We start from the raw sequence: 26,079 nt of genomic DNA, 5'->3' as shown, positions 1-26,079 counted from the left end.
ACAGTAGTGACAACGCCAGATCCTTAAACTGCTGGGTCAGCAGGGAACTCGATAAACTAACTTTTTCTTTTCTTTTCTTTTTTTTTTTTTTTTGGTTTTTAGGGCTATACCCGCGGCATATGGAAGTAGAGCTGCAGCTTCTGGCCCAGCCACAGCAATGCCAGATCCGAGTTGTGTCTGTGACCCACACCACAGCTCACAGCAACACCAGATCCGTACCCCACTGAGCGAGGCCACGGATCAAACCTGTGTTCTCATGGATACTAGTCAGATTCGTGGCCACTGAGCCACAACGGGGACTCCCTAGGCCTAACTTTATTGACTGAAGTATTTATGCTGTCTCTCTGTTGTCAGGGCTCTTCTATTAGAAATTATCTTTAAAAAGGTGAGCAAGATACTGTGTAGATTTAATGGAAAGGGAAATTATGTCCACATTCCCTATGACCAGAATCATGGTCGGTACAGAAATTACAGTGAATTTTAATGAAGATTCTTCCATGAGTTTCTCAGTTTCCCTACTCATGAAACAATAAATGATGACATTTAGCTCTTTCATCTCGTGGTGACAGTAAATGTTTTGCAAAGTGATTTTTGCAAGGTATTCAAGGCAGTAGACGACAGGCATTGTGTAATTATAAGGTTACTGTGTTCTTAGTGTATAATTAGGACTGTCATTATTATGTGAAATTCCACACTGACTCAGCTGGACCAGATCACATCACAGGAGTGTGTGGAGTTGAGACCACACTACAGGCCAAACATTTTATCCAGGTTTTACTACATTTTCTGAAAATGAGAAGAGATTTGACTTGTAGATAGAGCACGTGAGCCCCTAGCATTCTCTACTTGTTCTGCACGTGGTTCCCAGGGCCAGGCTGACCCTGAGGTTAGCGAAGGCTCAGCGCCCCTCAGGTACATGGTCTCCTGCCAAGGCCCCGGGAGGAGGCCTAGCAGTGTGTTTACAGTGTGTTTGTAAAGTCCACCAGAGGGATCCGTGTATTCCTTGTCCTTAGGGCTCCCCGCCCCACCCAACTGCCTGAACTTCAGGGCCCACAGATCCCGGACTCACTCCGGATTGCGGTTTCCCCTCTGCAGGAGAGTCCTTTCCCTGGGCTGCGAATGTCCCACAACTGGAAGCCCCTTTTACAATAAAACCAAGTCAGTCCCACCAGCAGGAGGTTTGCCGCCTTGCCCCCAGCCTGTCCACTATGCAGGGCAAAACCTGGGGGTTTTTTGTTGTTTTTTTTTAAGCGAAAATGAAAGTGCTACCCTTTTGCTCTCCAACAGAGGGGGTTTGTACGTGATATCGTTTCAGCGGGCACAGTTTCTTTGCTAGAAACACATCTCCACACTCTCCCTTTATCCGCCCTCATATGTTCCCAGGGGATAAATGCAACGTAATCTCCTCTCAGGCCCTTTCGTGTCCTCCTCCTCCTCCTCCTCCTCCGGGGCTGGTTAGCTCCGTTGCTTAGAGCCTGGTGCTAATGAGACCATGCGGGCCTGTTGGCTCTCCTGCTCTCCGTCACAGTCAGAGCTACAGCCAGTGACCTCAGCATCGCTTGTCATTAATCAGCCCCATGATGATGGCGGGAAGTTGGAAGGGTCTGTGAAAATCGGTTTTCCTGCTGGAGGATAAAGAAAATCCTCCAACAGCAGCAAGAGACAAAGCCAGTGCTGGACGATCTCACCCATAGAGGAGGAGTTTTTTTTTTCTTATCACCAGCCTTCCCTTACTCAGATCAGCAGAGCTCAGGAGTTTGTCACCGAGGGCCATCAGGAGACCTAATGTAAAAAGAACACGCTTGTCTTCCCCAGATGATGATAATCTTCAAGTGGGTCCCCAAATAACCCTAATCTGGAAGTTCCCGTCGTGGCACAGTGGAAAGGAATCCGACTAGGAACCATGAGGTCGGGGTTCGATCCCTGGCCTCCCTCAGCGGGTTGAGGATCCAGTGTTGCCGTGAGCCATAGTGTAGGTCGAAGATGCCGTTCAGATCTGGTGTTGCTGTGGCTGTGGTGTAGACTGGCAGTTGAGGCTCTGATTTGACCCCTAGCCTGGGAACCACCGTACGCCGTGGGTGAGGCCTAAGAAAGCAGAAAACAAAAACCCCAAAACCCACCCTAATCTGCCATAATATTCTTTATAGATGTACTAACTGTTATTTGAAACCCTTCTTCATCTAGTCTCCTCTCATAAACCGTTCTGTGGGTATCAGACATGTCACCTATTCACTTGTCCCCTGGAACCACAGGTTTGTAATAAGACATGACATATTTTGGTCTACAGTATCACTAAACCGTTTTTTCTAGAACTCTTCATGGGATACTTTCTGGTACTGATGACTTAGCCACTCCAGTTAAAAACCGTGGCTCAGCAGGTTAAGAACCCAACTAGGAACCATGAGGTTGTGGGTTCAATCCCTGGCCTCGCTCAGTGGGTTAAGGATCCGGCATTGCCATGAACTGTGGTGTGGGTCGCAGATGCAGCTCAGATCTGGCGTGGCTGTGGCTGTGGTGTCGGTGGGCAGCTGCAGCTTGGATTGGACCCCTAGCCTGGGAACCTCCATGTGCCGTGGGTGTGGCCCTGAAAAAAAAAGAACACTGCATGCATACATATGGTGTGTGTGTATACACGCATGTGTGTTATAAAACACCCCGTGTTTCTCAGACCATTTGACCCAGCATTTCACATCTGTATCAAAAGACAGTTTGGGGGGGCCTTCTGCTTAACGTTTTCCTCGGTAGAGAGTAAAACGGATGGATTTATTCAGTGTCTCTGCCACTACCTTTGATCCCTGGGTGTTTCTCTTGTGCTGTGAGTTTTGATTTGGATTTTTCTAACTGGTGAACCTAAACATAACCAGTGACTTAGGAATCCCCGTTGACTCAGTTCACTAAATATTTCTTTGCCCTCCAGGGATATGTGATCTAACAGTAGTAACCTGGTGGATGCATGGTTTTGTGATCTCCTTGGTTTCGGAATTGTACCTGATCCTCCATCTTTTTATAGCTCTGGGCTTTTCTTTTTTCCTCCGTAGTGGTATTTCTGTATTAGCCGTGCAAGGTTTTGTTTGTGTGTTGTTGTTTTGGTGGCGGGGGTGACAGAGGTGGCACTGCTGCTTTGTTGGACATCTGATAATTATAACCCTTTGCATCCTTTTACCCTGGGCTTGCTTTGAGCTGTCTCTAGTTTCCAGGCTTCCTAAGAGTTCTTTGCTTTTTATCACCTCTTGCCATTTACCTCTCCCCCCAAACCCATACATTTCTTTCATACCTTTGTTAAGATTGGGTAACCATTTGTAACTTTTTAAAGAGATTTTTTTAAACTTTTTTCTTGGCTGCGCCTATGGCATGGAGAAGTTCTGAGGCCAGGGATCAAACCCACGCCACAGCAGGAACCAAAGCCATGGCAGTGACAATGCCAGATCCTTAACCCACTGAGCCACCAGGGAACTCCTCGCTTGACTTTTCAAGAGTTTTTTTTTTTTCCCCCCCTCGTAGTCTACTAAAGCTAATAGAAGTGTCAGCATTATCACATAGCGACCAACAAACAATTTTTAGGTCAGTTCTTGTTCACATCTCAAGAACAAAGTCAAAATCCCCTTACCCATCTAAGAAGCCATTTACTCTTTTGCCAGATCCTTACTTGTCGGAACCAGCTGGCATTGTGTCGATCTGTGTTAGGCACCCCGTTATCAATCCCCGCCTGCTTTGTGGCTTCTCCTCCCACTACCTACAGGCAGATCCAAGCCATGACTTGTTCCCTCTCGCTTGCTACTCTTTACACATTTATACCCACAATAATCTATTGATCCTTCCCCTTCCTGCCTGCCTTCGATGCTTCCCCTTGTTTGGAGACTTCCGTGCTCAATAGGGTCAGAAAAGCCAGGTCTAGGTGAAGACGATTATTCACTTTTGAACCTCGAATTTACTTTTCTTCGCTCTCTCTTGGGCCACAGCGACGTATTCATTAACAAGTATGGTTGGTACATAAACACCACTATCCGCTCACATCTGTTTATAAAGTACACGCTCAGTTATTGAGGGGCCAGTTAACTAGTCTGTAGGTTATGTGGGCCTCCTGTAGTGTGTGCCTTTTGGCTACTTCAGTCTCCACGAAACACCTCTCCAGGAGCATGGCGATGACCAAGCACAAACTGTGCAACAAAGATGAGCCAGTTGTGCTCCGTGTGAACAGCGAGTTAAGTCTGATGGAAATGAAAACTACACATCTCGTTGTGCTTTGGGATTATCTAAGGATAGACACATGCATGGTGATGGTGAAAGGGGCTTCCTTTTATACTATATAAATGCTTGTAAATGAGTAATAAAAGGAAGGGACTGTGAGTGCTAAAATTAGGAGAGCTATGTTTCTTGTATTAAAATCAACAAATTGTTACCAAATGTTTACCATCCTATAAAAGGAAATGTTTCGTTGTCCACCTTTAGAAAGGAGCTCAGAGAGGGAAAGCCTTAATTATTATATTGACTTCAGGCCAGGAGTAGCCTAAATGGCTTAAGTATCTTGCATCCATCCAACAATAATTGTAACCGACCTTGGATATTATTAAAGTAACTACCAATAGATCTAGGCTGGTGGGAGATACAGAGATGGATTTTTACATAACATTTAATGTTTATTTCTTTCTACCAGATTGAGTAATAGCTCGTTTTAGTTAATAAATCAATGTTCCTAAAAAATGTATGTTAAACTAGACATACTTATTCGAGGCATCGTTTTTCATTGAATTGTATTGATATTCAAAGGTGCTTCAGAATCCCTTAAAACCAAAACGTGATGGCTCCTCAAATTTTACCTCAACAGGAGACCATCTAACTCCTCATTCTTGGTGACTGAGTAGTTAACCGTTTTACAAACAAATAGGTAAGAACATGAATTTTAGTAACGATGTATATAAAAGAACATGTTTTAGATTGAAGTATAGTGATTTACAGTGTTGGGCCAATTTCTCCCATACAGCAAAGTGACCCAGTCACACATACATACACATTCTTTTTTTCATATTATCTTCCATCATGGTCTCTCCCAGGAGATTGGATATAATATGTTCCTTGTGCTAAACAGTAGGATCTCTGCGAAAGAAGATTTTAGTGAATACTTTTGTGTTCATTTCTAAAGCCAGACTTCTTCAACTTGCGGAGTCATGCCATAAGTATTAAATTTATATCAATAGATTTCTTAAATAATTAGCTCTTTACTTTCAGAATTGATGGAGTGCTTTATTTTTTGGAATCCTCTAGAATGAAGGTCAGCGAAATTTTCCGTAAATGACTAATAAATATTTTAGGCTTTTGAGACAGGAAGCAAAGTTGAGGATACTACTCAGGTACTTCTGTAATAAGAGCGAAAATATATCCACACTTTTTGTTATCTAGGTCTATGAGTGAGCGTAATAGAATTCATTTATGGACACGGAAACATAAATTGCATGTAATTTTCGCGTGTTATGAAATACGATTCATTGTTTACTTTTTTCCAACCACTTAAAAAATGTAGAAACCACTCTTACCATTCCAGCTTTACAAAAACAGGGCAGGCTGGATTGGGCTCAGGGGCTGTGCTTTGCCAACCTTGACCCTAGAACACGGGTCTTAAACATTATGTAGTCCGTAACCCCACACCAGGGGTGAGTTCATGAGGTCCTTGAACTTTTTTTTTTTTTTTTTTTTTTTGGTCTCTGTAGGGCTGCACCCGCAGCATATGGAGGTTCCCAGGCTAGGGGTCCAGTCAGCTCTAGCCGCTGGTCTACACCACAGCCACAGCAATGCAGGGTCCGAGCTGTGTCTGTGACGTACACCACAGCTCACAGCAACGCCGGATCCCTAAGCCACTGAGCAAGGCCAGGGATCGAACCTCATGTCCTCGTGGATGCTAGTCAGATTCATTTCCATTGAGCCACGACAGGAACTCCGGTCTTTGAACTATTTGAGATCACACACAGTTTGTGCACACAGGATTTTTTTTTCCCCCTGTGGACAGGGTCCACAGCTTTTATCACAACTCTCAGAAAAGTTCAGGACTCAAAAACAAATTAAGTTCCACTGTCATAGAGACAATTCGCTGAATTTTAGAAAGCATTTCCTAAGCGTTTCCCCAAGAGGTCTTAGGTCCTGTGTAAGAAACTGGTAACTTGCGGGAATTCCTACCCTAGCACCTAATACTGCAAGGGACATGGAGGATAAATAATTTTCTAGGTACTCTTTTTAGTCATATGTCATTCCTTTTGGTTATATAAGACTCAGAGAAAGATGAAAATCCACACCCCGTGCTTTCTCATACTTTGAAATATTTACTAAATAACTTAGGTGTGAGTGAATATCTGAAACATATTTCAGTGCCCAGTCCGTTCAGGCTGGAAATAGAAATCATATTCAACCTGGTTGGGAACCTTTTTCTTTCAAATGAAGCTTACCCCACAGATTGGTTCATGTCCGCTCAGCTGACATTAAGAGCTGCAATACAGGTATAGGAAGCATTACAGATGCTTATTTAAACTGAATGTGCGAACGTGCAGGCTGTCTGATGTAACAGGTGGCTGTTAGCTAAATCTAAGTAGTTACCCTGGGGCAGAGGTGGTGATGAGAAACAGAAATAGCCATTTGAAAATAAGTAAGAAACTCAGGAGTTTCCTGCCTGTGCCCAAAGGTTGGGAATAAAAGAATTTGCTTCTTCTCAATAAACATGTTATAGAATTAAGTTTATGCCAGAGGAAATGGTTATAAAACTTACAATACTAATTTTAAAACCTAAAGATGGCACAGTATATAACCTTACAAAACCTAAACTTTTTTAGCAAGCCCCTTGCACCTTTTTTTTATTAAAGTATAGTTGGTTTTCAGTGTTGTGCCTTGCCCTTTTTATATAGACCTTTAATTAATTCACAGCCTGTTTTCATAACATTGGAATATATAACAAAGGTAAGAAGGTTAAAATATATTCCCCCAAAAAAGCTGAAGTTAACCCCAAAAAGGACGGAAAAAAATACGTAAGTTCAGAGCTATGTTATAAATAGGAAGCATTGCTTACATGTACATAATTCTCAAATATCATTGTTCAGTATTTATTAATGACTAATGTTTTTTAATCTAGAAAGTTCACTTACCTGCAAGTTTTCCTTTTAATTCAGTCATTTTTTAAAAATGTAATAATAGGTCTTCTCAGCTCCGTGACAAGCCAAAGAGAGAGAGCAAAAGGCAAAAGCAAGGAAAGTAGGATGGTAAAAAAAAAAAAAAAAGTATTAGGAAAGTCAGAGAGGAAAAAGAAGTAAAACAGAGTACTTTATGTGGTTCCAATAGGTAGTTTTTACCATTTGAGATTCTTGTTCATTTTGAGACAGCCATGTATCAATCATCAAATTGATAAAGTCTGCCCTAGCTCACTATATAAAATAATATCACATCAGCTAATTCCTGAGCTTCCTGTCCTATTCAGTGAGAAGTATGACATGTCCTTACAGCCTGTTACAGCACAGTGCCTAGTTAGGCTGGGTCAGCACTCGGATCTTGTCCTCAAACCCCAAAGCACCTCCCCTGACTGTGCCCACCCCCCTACCCCCCCGCATCTTTCTTGCCACTTGGTGTCACCCCTTTCCTCTTAAAGCTCTTGGCCACCACGGCTTCTCTATCTGCCCTAGTGAGTCTTGCTACTTTCGGGGGGGTGGGGGTGGGGGGCATGTTCTTCCTGTCCTTCCTAATGCACCCATTAGCTAATTTGCTGAACTCCTCGAAGGTAGAGTGCTCATGGACAAGTCCTTCCTTCCAAATTGAATGTGGCATTTTCAGAGATCGCTCTGCTAGTGAAAAGTTGAAGCCTGACTAGGGCATGGCACCATGAGCAGAAATGACCCCTCGCCTCATACTCCATAGCTTCCGGTTCTGCCTGCATTTAGAGCTGTTCCCGTTCATGTGATTCAGCAGAAGGTGTGGGCACAGCTTGGCAGTGCAACACATTATCTTCTTGGTGAAAAAGCAAGACATCTCAATACAACTCTTAAAAAGTTGAGAAAAACTTCTAAAAGTGTAAAAAAGAAAGCACACGTGCTGTTAGTAATCTGTAGGGGGACAACACACTACCTACCAGGAAAAGTCACTGTGCGAAGTGTACCACATGGACTCATGATTTGTCATTCACTCATTGAGATGTTTAAATTTATGTTTAGATTATGTCATTCATTATGTCAGTTATTCACTATGTATTGGGTACTATGGGGCGACAAGAGAACGATCCCATTGTGACCACATTGGGAAGAGACCCTCACATGTGGAGCAAAATGGAAAACAGCACAGTAGAGTGATAAAGTGTATGGTTACAGATAATAAAGGCAACACATAAAAAAAATCAAACTCTTTTGAGATGAGGACTTTTACAAAACGGAAAAGCCAGTAGGAGCCCTTTGCATTTCCAAGACTTTTCTTTACAGGTTATACTCTAGTGTATGTACGTTATAATCCTGTTATCTCTTCCTGCCCAATAGGGATCCTTGTAGCACTTTTAGGGCCCCCCTTTTAAACCGTGCACATCATCTGGTCCCTCTGATAAAGACAAGGCCAGGCAAGTCAGATTCGTTTGTAAAATAGGATCTAAACAAATAGCCATAGCAATTTCATTTTAGGTAGACAGCAGGAAGTTGTTAAAACTCTCACTTTTAAAAGTCTGCCCCTTTCTTCCTCCCTCCTTGCTGTCTTCATAACTGAGGGTGGGCCAAGAAGAGAAGCAAGTGTTTGGTAGGGCAGGTGGCAGCCATGGTAGGACTGGCAGCTTTGGAGCCAAGCAGTACTGCCCAGGAAGGGAAGGGCAGGGTGGCATGAAGGAGCCTTTCAGGAGGATCTGGCATCTGCCAGCAAAGGCCATGCCTATCTGAGGACACCAGGCCTATGGCCCATGTTTGTACCATATCGTTGGTGACACGGTTTTTAGGTAAATGTGGACGTGCCAGAGAAAACACATCTCTATCAGTGGGATTTAACTTAGCTAATTCTTGACTGTTAAAATCATATGGCGTGGTATATCAGCTTCCCCATAAATTTGTTCCTCAAAGTGATTTGTTGGTTTAAAAGCAATTCCTATATGGGAATTAGTATGAGGCTAAAAATAAATCGGAAGATACAACGGTCAAATTTTTTTTTTTTTTTTTGGGCTGCACCTGTGGTGTATATGGAAGTTCCCTGGCCAGCTTTCGAATCCAAGCTGCAGCTGCAACCTACACCACATCTGTGGCAGTGTTGGATCCTTAACCCACTGCACTGGGCTGGGGATCAAACCCATGCCTCAGCAGTGACCTAAGCCGCTGCAGAGACAATGCGGGATCCTTAACCTGCTACACCACAGCGTGAACTCCCACCATAGTCAGTTCTGACATGGCTTAGGCATTTGAAGGAATGCTTCCTTGTGGAATAATAGGAATAATCTATTTACCTCTAAGACCTTTTTTTTTTTTTTCCCTCTTTGAAACATGCAGACTTCTTTTCCTGTGACTCCATCACTTGCAGCTAATCCTGCCATGGCTTACAATCCTTACTTACCTCATCCTGGGATGAGCCTGGTCCCTGCTGAACTTTTACCAAACGCACCTGTTCTGATTTCTGGAAACCCGCCTCTCTCACTGCCAGGAGCTGCTGGTCCAAAACTGATGCGTTCAGATAAACTGGAGGTATTTGTGTAGAAATATATAAATACCTATAGGGTAGATATTAACCTTATGCCTAAACATTCTCAGGGCCCGTGTTTTGAATGCTTGACATAAGTGCATCTGGATTTTAAGCTTATGGAATATAACCTCAGAAAAATGCTAAACATTTTACTACTGTAATTTTATTGTGTTACAAAATGCACAGATTCAGTTGTAATGGTACGTCAAAAAATGTCTTAGTGTACCCAGCCTCTCCTTTGCCAGGGCACAGAAAGTCTGGGGGGAATGCTCCTTTTTTACGCAGGCTCCAGCTTTATAGACTGGGATTACTGTATTCGTTGATGAGTCTTGATCAAACTGCAAAATATGTAGACCAACTCTCTATGAATGCAGACTGTAAATAAGTCTCATAGGGTCCAAACCTTTTTCTCCATTTTAAGGAGGATGTTCTAGAACATAAGTATCCCTTGATGCCTAAGAAAGGGAAATCTCAAATTTAAAACAGCTTTTTGATGTATGGAAGTCCTTCAGACTGTCATTCTTCATAAATTGAGATAAATAACTAGTCGACTTCTTACAAAGGCAGCTCCATGGACAGCTACTTAACTGCCTTGCCGTGTACCGTAATGAGGTCTGTGCGTGCCCTTTAGTCATGGTCCACAAGTCTGCTTCTAAAAAGCACATCTTGTGTGATGAAGACACATCTTGGACCCTAACAAAATAACCCCTTCTTGCAAAGTTAACTTTAGGCTGCGTATCAAGTGAAGAATTCAAAATTGGTTTTCAACAATACTTTTATTTCAGTGTAAGGAAAACAGACAAGTTTTTCCTGTGGGGAGAATGGATTTTTTTTTTTCTTGGAATAGAAATGTTGTTTGTGTTTACATCTCATAGGAATATGGCTTGACACTATCCTTCAGCTTTAAAATTGTTTCCTGGATAGATGACACAGAGTGTATACTGTTGCTCTTACATTCACTGGCAAAATAAATAAAAGCTAATCACCTTCCAAGCATTGGTGTGATTTTTTTTTTTTCTTTCAGGTTTGCCGTGAGTTTCAGCGTGGAAATTGTACCCGTGGTGAGAACGACTGCCGCTATGCTCACCCTACGGATGTCTCCATGATTGAGACAAGCGACAATACCGTGACCATCTGCATGGATTACATCAAAGGTCGATGCTCCCGCGAGAAATGCAAGTACTTTCATCCTCCTGCACACTTGCAAGCCAAACTCAAGGCAGCTCATCACCAGATGAACCATTCAGCTGCCACCGCGATGGTAAGCACAGGCCAGGGCTTGTGGATTATCTGTTGGGAAGTAAATGATGAATAGATTCCTCACTTTGTCTCATGTCCTGTAACCACAATCTTGAATATTCATGAGTGAACCATAAAATGAACTGCCTAGGTTACAGGCTGGAAAAGAGAGAACCCATTTATTCTCATTCATTCACTAAAATTTTCTAAAGATGATTATTTTAAAACTTGACTAGGGACTTGAACCTACCATGCTTTTTTTCCCCATTTTTCCGAGAAAGGTAAACTATACCACTTAAATAGTAAATGATGTTTGAGTGATTTTTATGGCCCAGATAACCTTAATCTCCTAAAAGGGCAGAAAGTTGCCTTTCTGCCCCATAAGCCACCTTCATGGACACTTTGCTGATAACATCCTTGATGCCTTTCAGGGACAGAGGGCTTGGAGAATGGGCTGGTACGTGGGTTCTCACTTCCCCAAGGTTAGTGCTTTCAAGGCAGCAGCCATCCACGGCTGGGGGAATTTTCTACATGGTAGGGAGAAGAGGCTTGGCTATTGAGTTGCCCTAAGGGAGTTTGGGGGGAAAAGTTAGTCCTACAGTGTGATAAGTTGAAAAATAGGAATCGGACTCACTTAAACTTGTCACGGCTGTCACTTATTTTGACAGGCAGCGTGCTATTCATTTCTTTCATAGCCTGGGCCTCTCCTCGTGTAATATAAGGTATAACCCCAAGAAGGGACGAAGCCCTGAGGAAACGTCATTTTTCCTGGCCTGGGAAGGAAAAGAAATCTGCTGCTGAAGCCCATGACCGAGCTGTTCCCTTTTCAGAAGAGACACATTTATGTTCAGACACCCCTATTTGTTGAGGAGTTTTCCTCATACTGAGCTGAACTCTCCCTTGCCGGAAGCTGGCACTTAGACGTATTTGATGACAAAACATAAAGTCCATCCCCGTTTCCAAAGAGCCTGCTTCTCATGTCTTCTCTCTTCCCCACATTTCTCCAAGCACTCCCTGTAGATGAAGGCGTTAAGGACGCAGCAGCGATTTTAGATTGCTCCTCTTTCTCCATAGCCCTGCACTCTGGGAACAGAACGCAGGACCTCATGAAAGAGCTGAGTACCCGGACAACAGAGTCTGTTGAGGAATGTTTAAAAAGACTTCACCAGATAGTTTTTTGTCTTAAATTCTTTTGAAGGAGGGGTTTTAGGCTATGAAAATAGCAAGGTATCTAGAATATCCAGTGCAGAATTTAAGCCTCCAGTCGTTAGATTCTTTCTGTTGGTGGCGGAGAGTTCAGAAACAGCGTGGACCTGTTGTGAAGGAGAGGAATACAATTGACCCCCTAAAAAGAAAGGTTCTCAGATGCATGGGATGTACAAGGAATGGCTGGTCTGGGCCATTGGGTGCCTGTCCCATGCTCAGTCATGGGGCCTTCGGATGTATGCACGTATTTCTGATGATTTGGGTGTGTTGGGAAGAATGCATATAAGTCTGCCCCACATTTCCATATAGAATAAAATATATTCTATATAGGCTTTCAGTTGGTGCTTTTGAACATCAATGTCACACTCCTTTCTGAACAGGTAAAGTCACATTGGCCCATAGGAGTTTGTCGCAGCTCAGATTAAACAAAGGAGGCTGCAGGAAGAAGTTTAAGCTTTGTCTACTTTAAGGATTCGGAGTTGAAAGGCTTTGCGAAAGAGAGATTTCTACTCTGTTCTTGGGAGTAGCTCAGGCTAACTTCCCTGAAAGCAGCTTGTATGCATTGAAAAGAAAAGACTTGAAGGCGTGATAACTTGGTTTGCAAATGAAAACAGAGATACTTCTTTACCCCCAGGAATGAGGAGGTCAGGGCAGGGCCCTTTCCGCACGTGGAAGGCTAGTTCCTCAGCCTCAAGTGTTGCCATCTCCCTTAGAATTTGGAGCGTACCCAATTGTGGTTGGTTGCCCGGACAAGGTCTTAAAGGATGGTGCGATTTGGTGAGGAAAAACTGTAATGCCAAATTTCTCTCGTGAATCTGATCCAGGCGCAAGTTTCACTGCATGTTATAAGCACAGTGGGATTTTGAAAGAATTGTAGATGTGAAAGGGGGATTTTAAAATTCTAAGAGGCTTCAGAATTAAACCTGACAAGGCCTTAACAAAGCAACTGGTAGATACCAAGAGGCACGGCAAGCCTCTAAACATGTGAATTGCACACCTTTTGCTTAATGTCCATGGTATCTGGGTGAGGTCGGTGGTGAGGGAGGATTAATTCATTTGCTTTTTCCTTACCTGTTAGTTGGGAGACACAGTTAGAGGATTTGGACCTGAAGTCCTCTTGTAAACTGGATTTTGGATTTTGGAGCTACAGAATCAGACTCTGATCTACTGACATGTTTTTTTTTTTTCACCTGCATGCCACACAGCTCCTAGATCCACCTCAGAATTTTAACTGGCCAGAATCTCTTTGCTGCTGTATCCGTTGCTTCTGCGAATCTCATTTTAATACTCTAACAGATGAGCATCCCTTATGTGTTCATTTGAAATGATCATTTGCTGTTAACAGCTTCCCGTCACATCCTGCCCAAACGATGAGGTCCTTTTTTATTTGTCTAAATGAGTGAAGTCGAAACCTTTTTTCCTCCCAGTAGGTTTATTTTCTGTTTTGGACCCAGTATGTACTCATATAGTGAACTGCTTCATCCCTACCGTTAATGACCTTGCAAAGGGTTCCCGGGCCAGACCTTATCTAACGGCTACTTACTTGGTTTGAGTGCATATGCTGCTTTCTTTGGTACTATTTATTAATCTGTCCTTCCCTCACAGGCCCTACAGCCTGGTGCACTTCAGCTGATACCAAAGAGATCGGCACTCGAAAAGACCAATGGTGCCACCCCGGTCTTTAATCCCAGTGTTTTCCACTGCCAACAATCTCTGCCTAACCTGCAGCTCCCGCAGCCGGCATTTATCCCTGCAGGTGAGAACAGGGCTCTGGGCACCGTGAGTTGAGTGATGTTGCGTTGAGTGATGTGGCGAATGAATACAGTGCACACCAGCTCCCCGAGAGCTTTTATATGAGGATTGTCAATGGGTATGTTGATTAGAAATAAGACAAGGCAGTTATGCTTGATCTGCTCGTATATAGACCTGTTTTTCAGTGGTTCCTGAACATGAATGGTTGGAAATCAAACTAGGAAACACTGTCAGCACATTCCTTTTGAGCATTTCTTAATTGTTGCTTCCTATGTTTGATTCACTTATTTCAGTCTCAAACTAATTCCTCGACTCTTAGGTATCGTTTTCAAAGACAGTGGTCTGCCTTCATTAAAAAACAAAGTTTCTGAGCTTCAGCACTGCAAAAATAGGTAGTCTATACATATCCCTGATATGCCAAAGATAGTTATAATAAAACTATCCTTAAATTTGTATTATTAGCATAATATATAGTGTGTGTGTGCATATATATACACACACACACTATATATATATATATATATATATATATCAGGAAGATTTAGCTTCTAACTCTTAAACCAGTTACTATAAAATGGCACTGTATCATATTTTTCTGACAGTTTGTGGCATATTCTCTTACCTCCTACATTCAACTATATTTAATAGCATGACAGTTTTGCACTAATTGAAAAGAAAAATTTAAGCCATGATTTGTTCAAATAAATATCATATATGATGAGGGGAAAAAACTTTTCTTCCAGTGGTTCAGCACAGTTAGTTGAAAATACTAACCACTGGGTGTAAAGTATATATATTTATATGTGTGTATATATATATATATATTTTTTTTTTTTTGGATCAGAACCATAAATGCCCCAGTTTGGAAACTATTAAATGAAAATGATAGGCTTTAAAAATTACTTTAGAAATCTTGTTAATTATAAATATACTAAGCACAGAGTTTGATATACCTGGACTTGAAGAAACCTACTGGTTAACTGATATGTTAATCAATTTTAAAAGAAGCCATTAGAAACAAGTCTTTTGTCTAGTTACCAACCATAATAGTTCTTTATGAGATCATTTTAAATATACAACTTTTAGACTTTTCTTTGATTATTTATTTATTTCGGCCGTGCCTGTGGCATGCAGAAGTTTCTTGGCCAGGGGTCAAACCTGTGTCACAGCTGTAAGCTGAGCCATAGCAGTGACAACACCAGGTCCTTAACCCACTGAGCCACCTGGGAACTCCCAATTGTTAGACTTTGGAGGGATGGATCTGGCTAATTTAAAAATCTAGCCTTATAAGCAAAAACGTCACAAGAATCCCTTTCCCCTTAATTAATAGCGAAATAAAAACTTTTCGGGCTGAGAGTCCCCTCTTGATGAAAACCCTGTTTGCCATATGTTCATAGTCAGGTCCTTGGTTGCGAGGTGGAGGAGGTAATGATGATAGATTAGTGCCCTAAGTAGAACTTATTGGCACCAGCTGCCAGATCCTGGTGTATATTTTGAAAATCATATGTGTAGTAAATTAAACTCTCCCTTCCCTAATAAAAAAAAAATCACTTAGCATGTATTTGTCCCAATAAGTATGTAATTAAAGTGAGGTAATGCCTTCTAAAGAAAAATTAGTGTTCATTTTTATACCTAAGAATCCAAGAATTACTTTGATTACCTGGGATTGTGATCTTAAGCTGTAATTGTGAGCATGGGAGATCACTGGATATGCATGTGCTGATTCATTAATATTGCTAAGAATATCTTTCTTGTTAAAAATTATTTCTATCAGTAAAGCTTTAATAATGAAATGTCTCTTTTCTTTACTTTCCACGCTTTTCTGCATGGTGTACAGGGCCAATACTGTGCATGGCACCCGCTTCAAGTATTGGTAGGTTTTGTACAAAAATTCTCAACTTTTTCTAACCTGAAAAATGTGTTTTTCTATTGTGACTATGCAAGAGACGAGTGACTGAATGATATGGCTGGATATCTGCTGAGTATTTAAGGTTCAGTATGGTGCTGTCATATGTTTCACGTCTTTATGGAATCACAACAATCCTACACCCTCAGGTCCTAGTTGGTTGCCACTGTGGTCAAATACTGACCCTGCTATTTCTCTATTTCACCCTAAAAATTGCAGCGGAAATATTTTGAAAAACATTTCCTTATCTAGTCAGAATGGACATTTCGTTCCTAGCTTTACATCAGTTACTAAGAAATTGTAAAATACTTCAAGTGTTTAATTTCTGAAGTACAACAAAACAGTTCCTCCCCAAGAAAAGTTATCCATAAGATCGAAAACACTCAATTCTGAGATGTTGCAAGAGGATGCCTTAAGCAAAGCTAGAGCATTCTGTAGCATTTTGTGATGGGCTCTATAGTGTTCTAGGATGAAGTGCCACCTGCACGGAAACCAGGCACAATAGAATCATTTCAAAATGAGTCTTTAGGGGTATGCGATTTTTTTAATAACCAGTTACACACAGATCCTTAAATTAGCCACCAATACAATATGGTAGCCATCTCGAAACAGTTTTGTATTAGAAGAAGACAAGGAAAGTGACTTGTTTCCCTCTCAGAGCTCCTGGGGAGTTCACAGCTCCTGTGGTTTCCACGGGTACCAGGAACAGACCAGGAGAAAATAGCTCTGTGCCATACAGGCAGGAATTATTCCACCTCACCCCTCCATCTCCTATCAGTCCCGTTCCTTTCATCCTTTTCAAGAGTTTGCAATAGCTTGACCTCCATCCCATTGGTCCGTCAAAGTAGATGCGGAGCCCAAAAAGGGCCTAACAGGGTTCTCAAGATTAAACGAACACGTCAAAATGCCAGCCACATAGTAGGAGCACTCACTGTTGGGTGAGGCCGCCGTTACTGGCTGTGTCCTGTAGGAATTAAAAACACTTCCGTTGATACTAACAGAAGTATTATATGCATATGATTAGAAGAACCAGATGTCTGCAAGTTCTTGAAATGAGTCTCCGTCTTGGCATTTTGTGACTCTGCTCCCTTGTCCTTTCACCTCAGAGCTCTGTGTAGGAACGCAAAGTGCATGCTTCCATGGTGCTTCCTCTGTATAATTGTTGCACTCCCAAAGGGAAAACAAGAGTGGCTGTAGAATTGGCATGTGATACAATACGGGATGCCGATTGCTAGTGGATAAGTCGAGATGGGCACGGGAGGTAACTACAGTGTCTATCGGTCACCATTTGGGTACATTTGCAATTGCCGTGACGTGGCATGAGTTGATTTTCCTCTCTCCAGGCCATTCACTTTTCTGTAGACTTTCAGAAAATCTGAATGCAGTCGGAGTAGATGTGCATTGTGACATACGCACACTTGCCATTCGCACATTAATTCCTTGGTTTGCTTTCCAAAATGAGCTAGAAATAAGAAAGGCATCCAAGAAGCTTTCGAAATGACATAGAGACTAGAAAGGACAGAGAGAGATCATCCCGAAAGAGATGTTGCAGCTGCCAGCCAGTGTAGCCCTAATATTTGCAGTGAAGACAAGATTTTGTTGGATATTTACTAGGAAGAATCCCATGGAAACTCAGTTTAGGTATGGAACAATAGATAAAGAGCCAAAGTTGTTGCATACACAGCCCGAGTTTCCAAGGAGTTTGCCAGAGGTGTGCTTGAAACCCTGCATGCATAGTCCATTGCATTCTTCGTATCTGCTCCCCTACCATATACCCACCAATCCAACTACCATTTTGGGGGGCATGCAGATCAGGTAAGTATATATATAAATGTCCCTTTGCACCTGCAGATCTGGTGACAACACTCGTGTGTCATGCGTTGGTGAACCCAAACACCAATTCACAGTTCCCTACTCCCATTTTGAATGTGCAACCCAGTTACTCTTCTGCTTGACTAGCTATTCATACAGATAGCCTCAGTGAAATCAGACTTATCCTAGGCACCTATTATTTGTAACCCCTTCTGAAAATTTGGCCTTCGAGGTCAAACTACAATGTGATTCTGCTCAAAAACTAACGAAATGTTGAGAATGATTCCGTTTTCCTTAATGGTAACTATAATTGGCTTTCCCCTTTTCTCTTTTTAAATTTTCCCCCTCCCATGCTGTGTTGCTTTGCACTGACTGTGATTGCATGTTGCACCCTGGTGTATCCATCCTGATGATGTCACATGGCTTGTCGCTGTGATACCTGCCACGCCCCATTCCATCGTTTATGTCACGGTTGCATAAATGCTCCACCCTCTCGTGTGTTGCTCCCATGGTTTCCTACTGAAAGTGCCCATGATGCACGGTGCTACACCTACCACTGTGTCTGCAGCAACAACACCTGCCACCAGCGTTCCCTTCGCTGCAACAGCTACTGGCAATCAGGTTTGGCCATTTATTTCACCTGTTCAGACCTAGCTAACTCCAGTGTGTTGGTACAGCACAGTATATGCTTTCTGGATTGGTGCGAGACATACGTTTGTATTCTTAGGTGTTTCTTCAGCAGTTGTTACTTTTAGAATGTTTGGTTTTGTGTATATTCTGGAGGGATGTGTCTGCATTGCTGCTCATCCTGAATCAGCAGAATGTTCTCATTTTTTATCACTTAACAGATGTTACTCATGATATGCTATATGTACAGTTGTTGCTACCACACCAATCCTCAAATGTATATACTCAATATTTTTTTTAATGTTTCCTCTTTGGCGGAGAGGAGAATTTATTTTGTTTTATTACCATTTTTGCTTATCACGTTTGAACTTTCCCTTAGTACACTCATCACCTTTACCTTCAGATCTTCTGGAAAGAAAGATAACACATTTCTTTCCAAGGCACAAATATGCTTATCATCACGCAATGATTACATCAGAAATTCCTTCTCATACTGACATTAGATGTGCTTGCATTGTTTCAATTTTCATGTGCTTGAGGTATTTACAGGCAGAGTCACAAGGCAAATGATGCGCTTGATGGGGGGGGAGGCTTGAAATTGTAAGGAGATACTTACAATAATTACCGTGTAATGTTCTGGCCATTTCGCCTTATTAAAGTGGTAACCATGCACAAAGACTGCAAGTTCCACTGCTGTTTCAGTTACAAGTATGATAACCGCATAGGACACAGAGCAATTCATTTATCGGGCAAACAAACCACATTCTAACCTGTGGTTGGCGAAATTAACTATTAGTGGATATGGTTAATATGTCTAAGTCTTTTTCGGTGAAATTGATGATGGTTATTGGTTACCATGTCCAAGCAGTGAACAGAATAACTGGAATTCTCTCAAGAAACTATTTTAATCTAAAATCTTTTTTACTACTATAGATACCCCCATTATCAATAGATGAACTGAATAGCAGCATGTTTGTTTCACAGATGTAGAAGTTACCAGTAGAACAGTAAGTTTCTTTAAGTATTAATATAAATAATACTTGTAGGTTATATCTTTTATCTATATAATTGCATTTGCTAAAGGCTGTGGTTAATATTTTCATTAACAGACATTGCTTATAACTTAAGAGCTTGATTTAAGCATTCTAAATTGAAAAGCATTCACATTGAAATGTAGAGAGCAAATAGGTGATTTTTTATGTGAAAATGACAGCTGGTATCGTATTTTTCCCAAATGTTTTCCCATTATTAAAGGGATATGATTTGTTAGCCAAAGGCTCAGATCATTTTTGAATGGTCATCTTTTAACATTTTTCTAGCTTTATTTTTTATTGAAATAAAGCAAAATACTCTTCTCCCAATTGGACTGAGCTGATTATCTTAAAGACAGTAAGTCATATGCTTCTAAGACGTTATCGAAAAGAGGGCTTTCACATTCTGCCACTGTGTGTGGCTTCCTGTGGAAGTCTATGAGAATTGCTCCAGCTGTTTCAATTTTGTGTGACATAATTTAGTAATGTAAGCCTCATTTTCATTCAGATCATGGCACCTTTTTTTTTTTTTTTTTTTGGTAATTTTTGTTGTTGTCTTCAGAGTTTTCCCCCTTGGCTTCTGATTTCCCCTTTGCCTGGTCCAGAGCCTGTAATCACACACACTTAATTTCAGCAGTCGTTTACTTGGAACACGTGACTTTAGAAGTCACTTAAGACTCTGAGGCATCTTAATTAATTAATGGTAGGGGCTTATTAAACAAATGTTACCGACTCGGAATCACATCCATTAGCCATTGAAAGCTTGAGGCTCTCTCAAACTGGAGTGTTTCACTTGGTTGGAGGAGCCAAGAGTTCCATTCTCTGGATGGACTAGTTCCCCCAGGATCTGGCTGGCAATTGCTTTCCTGCTGAGGACACACAGGGCCAGAACACTAACTGTTCTGGACAGAGCATATAGATAAACTGTACATTAAATAGACTGGTCCCTTCAGTCACAAGGAATGTTTTAAAAAGACACCTTTGAGTACACAGAATAACTGAAGTAGCTGTATATTGTAATGGTTTGCAGGAGTATCATTTGGGATAGTGGCAACTTGAGAATAGCACCAGACATGAGAACATAGGTTTTCTAAACACTTGCCTGATTCTCATGGGCTGCTTCACATCAAGGTAAACAAAAGTTGCCAGATGACATTCACTTTCCAACAGAACATGTTTGTGAATCGTGATTGCTCTTTGCCTGATTCCATTAAAAAATTGAGAGGTATTTGGCACACCATAATCGTTTCCGTATGTAGCAGATGTTGAACATTTCGCCAAGTTCAAAAACGCAATCTTGTAAAATAATGTGTACCCAGAATTCGCACTTAGGCTATTTCTGCAGGCCTCTAGAACATCAGATAAAGCATTTAAAGCTTATTAAATATTTGCATCTTTCAAAATGGTTCTCAAATATGTTTTCTCACAAGGTAGGCTTGTTGGAGGAAGTAGATGGATGGGTGTCTGTTCATCAGAAAGTTTTGGCATCGTGGAGATAGTGCCTGAAACCACTGAGTGCCTCTCCGTTAACTTAGGGCAAGCATCCTCAGTGGCACTCGGTGAGAACCATAGACTAGCATATGGTCTATGACTGTTTCGTGACCATTTCCAGCGACCCAATCTTCAGGTGTAGACTGAAATTCAGACGGGGGAATATGTTGGCACATGGTTCACACAACAGAGCTGGAACAAGAACCAAGTATCCTGACTCCTACTTCAATAACCCTCCAGTTATTTCTCACTCTTTCTTTTTTTTTTTTTTTTTCCATTTCAGTTGAAATTCTGAACAACAGAGTTATGGAGTATCAGAATCTCTCCGTGAGAACCTCCATATGGCCTTTCTATATATATTCACGTATGTCCTCTTCTACCAACACAACAATAAGCGTGGTGCAGTCAATATATTAAACAAAACAAATGTCCCAACCGACAAATTCAAATTTAAAAAAGCATTAAACAATGGTGATGTTAAAACACAAATGGAAAACTAATAACAACCATCTATCTTATGGGAATTAGGTAGAACACCATACAATGTTGTAATTTATCATGTTATGCTTTGTGATTTTTCAGTAATCATATTGTGCTAAGTGAATCTCTATAGTGGACTGTTGGCTTATTGTCATTCTTGGTGGATAAATATTCGTCTCTGTTGAAGTGTTACCGTTTTTGTTTACACAATAGTTTATCCAATACCATTTTTCTCTATGATTGTATTGTATTGTGGTGTATTGTGTTAGGTTTTTACATACTAGAGTGTTTTGCTGTAATGTGTAGTGTTTGGTATCAACTAAAATGTTATTAATGGGAAACAGAAACACATGTGCTTGACCGATACATGCTCTCTCCCTCTCTTTCGAATATTTCTGTAGGTTTCTTGAGGCAGACATTTTAAAAGGCCTCACTTTTGAGTGTGTCCAAAACATGCATGTGTATAGTTTCTACCTGTAGATCTGACCTTGCATAATACAACCACATTGCTAGATTTTTTTGGTGAGAAATAATTACGAGAGAAAAAAAACAAAACAAAACAGGAAACTTTGTAAAACATTAACCCAAATTTCGCTTCTCTAACAGCTTGAAAAACTAGAATTTACCTTTAAATGAATTTCTCAGCATTTATACTAAAAATTATGTTAAGTGCCCATTACTTTTTTTTTTTTTTTTTTTTTGTGGCTCAAGGGTCCTGTTTTCTAGGTTGAGAGTCTAAAACTGAGCCATTTGTCACCTTCAACTGAAAAATTGGTTCTTGGAAGCTTAAAGGTTTTTTTTTTTTTTTTTTTTGTCTTTTTGCCATTTCTTGGGCCGCTCCTGCGGCATATGGAGGTTCCCAGGCTAGGGGTTGAATCGGAGCTGTAGCTGCCAGCCTAAGCCAGAGCCACAGCAATGCAGGATCCGAGCCGCGTCTGCAACCTACACCACAGCTCAGGGCAACGCCGGATCGTTAAGCCACTGAGCAAGAGCAGGGATCGAACCTGCAACCTCATGGTTCCTAGTCAGATTCGTTAACCACTGCGCCACGACGGGAACTCCTAAAGGTATTCTAATTACAGGTTATAAATTAAGCAGAGAGGGGGGGCGTGGAGATCATTTTTAACATATTGGAGGAAAGTGTGTAAAAACCATTGCCGTGTAACCTTTAGTACAAAATACCATTTTCTGAATGCAAATGGCTCATGCTCTTTAGGCTACTCTGAATAATAAGTAAGATGCAATCTGGAAAAGTCAGTCAGGGTGAAAGAGAATTGGTTCCAAGTGAGGCCTTTCCTCCCCAAATGGACAGTCTTTTCTGTTGATCACAGCTGGTGTCTTGAGTATAGGTTTGGGGAAACGGCGGAGCTGGGGAGGGAGGGAGACATTTGAAATTACTCTTCAATTCATTTGAAAGTTCTAGGAAGAACAGCTTCAGTTCAAGGAGTTTCCAGTTTTGTTAGACATTTCAGTGAAGGAGCCAGCGCCTGTGATCTGGGCTCAAGTGTTGCCCTTCGCAAACGTTACGGACGACAGGCTCTCTCCTAACCAAGCCTCTTTTTTGTTTGGCTTTCTTTGTCTTTGGATGTTTTGAAAATTATAGTAGACAGGACCAGAGAGGTTTTTAGCACCCTTTGGATGAGACGGTGGCTACACTCCAGAGCTGAACTCAATTTACATGACTAAGGCTTAGGAGATAACTGTGTAACCAAGTCAAATAGTAATTAATTCCTACGGTATGTCACATACCCCCTCCATCCTACTCAGTTATTAAAGTTACTGTTATTAATCAGGGGTGGAACCATGTGATATTTTGCATCCGTTTAGACAGACTTAATATTTTCCACTAAGTATGTTCTCTCACTGGGACGTATAACATCATCTCATTTGATGTGTCTAACAAGATTCTTTTTCTCCTTCACGAAAATGACAAGCAAAGGGAAAATCTAATTTAGGATACCGTAAGCCGGCTGGTAGTGTTTGAATGGTAGAACAATGGAGTCAGCCAAACCTTTTCATGGCCAGGGCATGTGACTTGCCCAGGGCCACCTGGCTACCTGGTAGCTAACGTTTGAGCCCGGACTCCTGACCCCTGGTCGTTCCTCTGTTTCGTGTTCTTTGTGCTTCAGAACACCTGCGACTCCATCCCACGACTCCATCCCAAAGCAAAATTAGCTCTTAGGTAGCTGATATCCTGTTGATCTTAATTATCCATCCAAATCTCGATCAGCAGCGCTTGCTAAATGATCTTGCTTTTGTATTGAGCCGTTGTCATCTGCTAACAGTATTGCCTGGAGTCAGAGAACAAGAGGTGTCTGACTTGAACCACTTAATTTCTGTTCCCCAAAATGGTAACCTGGCTAGAGAAGAAACTAGAGTATGCCTTTGTGAAATTACTTGTGTTTAGAACTGAGTTTTGTAAAAACCTGTGCCAGTGCCTCTCCAGAAGGGCAAATTTGATCACCTGAATACAGGAACGATGCGCCTGCCCTACTCTAGGTATATTCCTTAAAAGAGAGACATTTTCAGCACAAAATGAACTTTTTTTGTGTTGTTTGCCATTTTGAGGCAACATATTGTCTCATTTAACGTTTTAAACTTCTGACAAAGATGCACGTGGACAATAAACCTAGAGTACAGCTGTTTGCATGTTGCTTTAAGCACTGGAAGACATGAATAGTGATGTGGTGTTTTTTTTTTTTTTTTTTGGGAAGAGGTTCAGTAGGAGATATTCAGGGTAGTTGTATTTTTGGTGCCACAATTTTTGATATTGCTGGCATTTGAAAAGTTGCTTTATGAATTTAAAGAAAGAAAACTCAAAGCACTAAAGTTTTGAGCCAATGCAGAAGAATTTTGACAGAAATGCAGTTTTAAGATAGCACTCTTTAACGAGTTGTGCAATGACTTATTCGAGTTATCTTTATTCAAGAAAAGAAGATAAGTCATTAGACTATAAATTTCCAGTGAAAAAGACAAGTCACAAAACTAATCAGTGACTCTAAACAACAATTTACTGGATTAATTGTATATATAAAATTCTAATCACTTGTGATTCTTAGTTAACGTTTTATAAGCTTTGTAATTTACCAGGGCCTCTATTTTTATTTATCCAAAACAATTGGTTTTGTCCATTTCTCTCAGCCATTTGCAAAAATACGCAAGTGTGCTGAAACTTGGATAAGATGGGTCATGTATACAGACAAAATAACCTAAACGTTTCATTTTAAGAGGGTTTTAGTGGTGTCCAAAAAAATTTAAAGTACTCCGTGACCATAGGTATATTTTAAAGGGGGATTAAGATTTAAATTCAATGGATTCATAAAAGCGCTATTTTAAAGACAGTATTTGCTTCTGCAATTGGAGCATGATTCCTCAACTAGCTGTTGCATTTCATTTCACCTGTCTAGATTAGAGTCTTTAATTTGTAGTTTAATCGTGATGTGAAAAGCCACCTTCTCCCTAAGCCATCAATCTTTTCCATCCGTTTCGAACATGCTAAAAAGCACTTTGATCTTGCCCTAAGTGTTGTCCCCCACCCCGAGGCTGTGTTCACGAACGGGCAGCCTCAGCTCACCAGCTCTGCAGTTTGGGAAGAGTAAGTACCCCCTTCCCATACCATCGGCAGGAACCAAATAACATTAATCTTGATGATCTGTACAACATGAATCTCTGTTTCACAGCACGACCAGTAAGCACAGTGGCGGCTGAGTAAAGACAACATTGCATTGGCCTTAAATGGTATGAAGGAACCTGTGGGGAGGGGCCCTGGGCCCCTCGGAGTGTTATTTGGCCCTTCCGCGACTCCTTGGGCCAGCAGCCGAGGATGTGCTTGGGTAAAATGCAGCCCCAGGTTTTCAAGTTATTTTCGTCTGTAGGGTCATCTGTGATGCACAGAATGAACAGAAACCGGAATCTTCCTTTAACCTCTTCAACATTTCACACCCATCGAAGGAGAAATAGGGAAATGTGTCGAGGGAAATAGAATTTCCCAGTTCTGTTAGGGAGTTAGGAAGCTAGTGGCCCAATTTTTTTCTTCTACCAGGTCCCCGCCCAAGGCAAGAGAATAAACACTATGTAAAAGTGTATAACACCTTTTTTTTTTTTTTTGCTAGTTTCGTTGATAGCTAATCAAACTGTAAATACCATTACAAATAGAGGTTCTGAGCACCATCGCACGCATTGTTGCCATGTTTTCATTGTTTGTGTTAGTTTTTAAGGTTTTTATTTTATTCCTTTTTCATATCTTTAAGTAACTAAAGAATTTAATTTTGAAGGAGAGTTCGAGAAAGTTCAGAATTTTACTACATGTATTTAACCTGCCTAGATAGGTCCTAAACTGACACTGAAGCATGACAAGGTATAGAGTATAGTTCATAGCTACTCCTTACAGTTCACAGTTTAAGAACAAACTTAACTTTATATACAAATAATTTTTAACAAATTATATCTAGTCGTTGCTTTAGCAACAAACCTACAACATGGCTACCTTTAGACATTTTTTTCTGTGTGAAGATTTTACTTGTAAACTGTGTGTGGTTTTTGACAGTGTGAGCATGTAGCAGATACAGCTCAGAAAACAGAAGTGGTTGGTTTTTCTTTTAAATCCCAAATTCCCATGTGAAAGCTGAATTTGTGTCCTCGTGTGACTTTTTGAGCAAAAAGTTTACAACACTTGGATTCTAGAATCAGGCTTTCGAGCTGGTAGAATTTGTTGTGTGGATATAGGGTTATTCCACAGTATTTCGACGCCAAACACAGTCGTACTTAGCAAACGTCCTGATCTCTTTGTATAACTTATTCACAACTATTCTATTCAAATGGTATAGCTATACCTTCAAAAATTCTCTTACTCAAAATTATTCTATT

At 41.1% G+C, this 26,079-nt stretch overlaps 1 protein-coding gene across 1 annotated transcript in view; it reads left to right on the top strand.

Moving 5' to 3' along the window:
• MBNL3 (muscleblind like splicing regulator 3) overlaps positions 1-23,005 on the top strand; it is a 118,951-nt gene extending 95,946 nt beyond the window's left edge. Inside the window, exons 4-11 of the mRNA XM_047764346.1 lie at positions 9,480-9,671; positions 10,694-10,930; positions 13,720-13,870; positions 15,704-15,739; positions 18,111-18,205; positions 19,145-19,218; positions 21,017-22,005; positions 22,281-23,005. Of these exons, the coding sequence (XP_047620302.1) occupies positions 9,480-9,671; positions 10,694-10,930; positions 13,720-13,870; positions 15,704-15,739; positions 18,111-18,205; positions 19,145-19,201 (768 nt within the window). The 3' untranslated portion in view covers positions 19,202-19,218; positions 21,017-22,005; positions 22,281-23,005. The remainder of the gene's footprint in view (positions 1-9,479; positions 9,672-10,693; positions 10,931-13,719; positions 13,871-15,703; positions 15,740-18,110; positions 18,206-19,144; positions 19,219-21,016; positions 22,006-22,280) is intronic.
• Positions 23,006-26,079: the final 3,074 nt, after the last annotated feature.

Source organism: Phacochoerus africanus, chromosome X (assembly GCF_016906955.1).
Source record: "Phacochoerus africanus isolate WHEZ1 chromosome X, ROS_Pafr_v1, whole genome shotgun sequence".
NCBI classification, from domain to species: Eukaryota; Metazoa; Chordata; class Mammalia; order Artiodactyla; family Suidae; genus Phacochoerus; species Phacochoerus africanus.
The sequence above is the reverse complement of the archived record's forward strand: the minus strand, read 5'-3'. Positions and strand labels throughout refer to the sequence as shown.